Source organism: Propithecus coquereli, unplaced genomic scaffold, assembly GCF_000956105.1.
Source record: "Propithecus coquereli isolate 6110/MARCELLA unplaced genomic scaffold, Pcoq_1.0 Scaffold399, whole genome shotgun sequence".
Lineage (NCBI taxonomy): Eukaryota > Metazoa > Chordata > Mammalia > Primates > Indriidae > Propithecus > Propithecus coquereli.
This window is the reverse complement of record NW_012149718.1, coordinates 1,069,478-1,071,435: the sequence shown is the minus strand read 5'-3', so window position 1 is coordinate 1,071,435 and position 1,958 is coordinate 1,069,478. Positions and strand designations below refer to the sequence as shown.

General features: G+C 67.8%; 1 protein-coding gene across 1 annotated transcript in view; it reads right to left on the bottom strand.

The window, feature by feature from the left end:
- SLC19A1 (solute carrier family 19 (folate transporter), member 1) overlaps positions 1 to 1,958 on the bottom strand; it is a 21,536-nt gene that overhangs the window by 11,762 nt on the left and 7,816 nt on the right. Inside the window, exon 3 of the mRNA XM_012652679.1 lies at positions 9 to 662. Coding sequence (XP_012508133.1) covers positions 9 to 662 — 654 coding nt within the window. The remainder of the gene's footprint in view (positions 1 to 8; positions 663 to 1,958) is intronic.

Below are 1,958 nucleotides of genomic sequence, written 5' to 3'. Positions count from 1 at the left end.
TAGTAGACGACCAGGTAGTAGCCGGCCGAGTTGAAGACCCACCAGAGCGACCAGACGCGCAGCTGCGGCAGGCGCAGGCTGGCCCCCAGCTCCCGCAGCATGCGCACCAGGACAAAGTCCCTGCAGGCGGCCCGCAGCTTCCCGCGCGGCGCCGGGCCGGGGCGCATGGGGCCCAGCTCCGAGGGCGAGGCCCCGCGCAGGGGCGCACCGCGGTTGAAGAAGAGGCTCCGCTTGGGGCGCTTCAGGAAGAGCGCGAGCAGCAGGCTGAAGATGAGGAAGCCCAGGGACACGTAGTTGAGCGTGGTGAAGGACACGCCGCCCGCGGTGACCAGCAGCTGGCCCAGCACCGAGCTGGTGAACACGCCCAGCAGCACCGCGGCGCGCGAGTAGCCGGCCATGCGCTGGTAGCGCGCGGGGCGCACGAGGGAGAAGATGTAGGAGGAGTAGGCGATGCGCGCGGCCATGGTGACGCTGTAGAAGAGCTCCATGAGCTGCATGTGCAGCACCGAGCGGCCCTGCAGCAGCAGCAGCCACACGCACACGAAGCTCAGGCCCTGCAGCAGCAGCACCGGCTTGTAGCGCAGATAGTCGGTGAGCAGGAAGACGGGCACCAGCACCAGCATGTACGAGTAGGACAGCACCGGCATGATCTCGTTGGTGACCTGCGGACGGGCCGGCGCCAGGCCTTAGCGACCTCCGGCCACGGAGGGACGGATCCCCACCCACGCAGCGACCCGCCTCCCCAGGACCCCCGGTCCCGCTGCACCGTCCTCTCTGAACACGGCCGGCGGCCCAGGCCCATCTGGGCAGCCTGGGAAACCCAGGAGCCCGGCCCGACTGGCCACTAGACCCAGGCTCGGCCGGGCGGGCGAGTGTGTGCCCACAGAAAGCCGCAGCGACCTCAGGAATGATCGTTCTTCACCACACATCAATCACGTCAATCAAGGCTCATCTACTTTCAATGGAATAAAACACAGTTTGATTTCATCTTAAATCTAACAGCGTGGAAAACAGCCGTAACAGAGACACCGCGCCCCCATGAGCCACCCACGGTCCTACAGGGGATGTCAACGAAAGGCACAGACAGGGGCAGACGGGGAAGATGGAGCTCACAGGACACAGAGGGGAGCGGGAGAGGACGGAGCAGAGGACAGAGGAGAGGAGGGCGGGGAAGGGAGGGAGGCGGCACTCTCCGCCACACTCGTCCCAGAGCTTGTCCCAGAGCGAGATCTCCACCTGGGGAGCAGGAAGAGCACCCCCGGAGATGGCCCAGGCCACGTTCAGGGACAGCACCCCGTGCCCCGCTGGCTGGCTGGGCAGGGCCAGGACACACCGGGGGCCTGGGCAGGGGCTGCCTTGGGTCCAGCTGTGCACACTCCAAGGGCAGGCCCACCTGTGACAGGCCCAGGTCTCCGGGGGACAGGGGAGCCACCCTGCGTCGGCACCAGGTGAGCCAGCCGGGCCTTGCAGGGCTCTCTGTGGCCGAGGGCTCCCTCAGCTCCTGCCTGCTCAGGTCGCTAAGCCCGACTCAGGCCTGACCACCAGCAAGCCCAGCGCTCTCCCCGTGCAGTGCCCCAGAGGACCCAGAGGGCCAGGACCCCTGGTCAGTACGTCCCTCAACCCTCGTGTCTGCTGTGTGGCCTGATGCGGCCACCGGCCATCGTGGTCATCTGTGAGCAGGACCCCGGAGCCGGGCCAGGGGTCAGGGGACCAACACGTTGAGAAGCCTCCACAGGCTCGGAGAGCGGCCGCCCGCAGGCACTACCCGGACAGCCGAGCTCCCCGACGCCCTGAGCCTGCGTCCTCAGAAGAGCCGGGATGACCCCAGAGGGCCTGTGGGCCCAGCCACGCCAAGCACCAGAGGCCGCCCAGCACCCTCCTCTCACGTCGGGACCTCCGTGCTGGGTCCCAGAGAGCTTGGGGGCCCGGCGGCAGGGTCTGCACACGTTCGCGGTAGA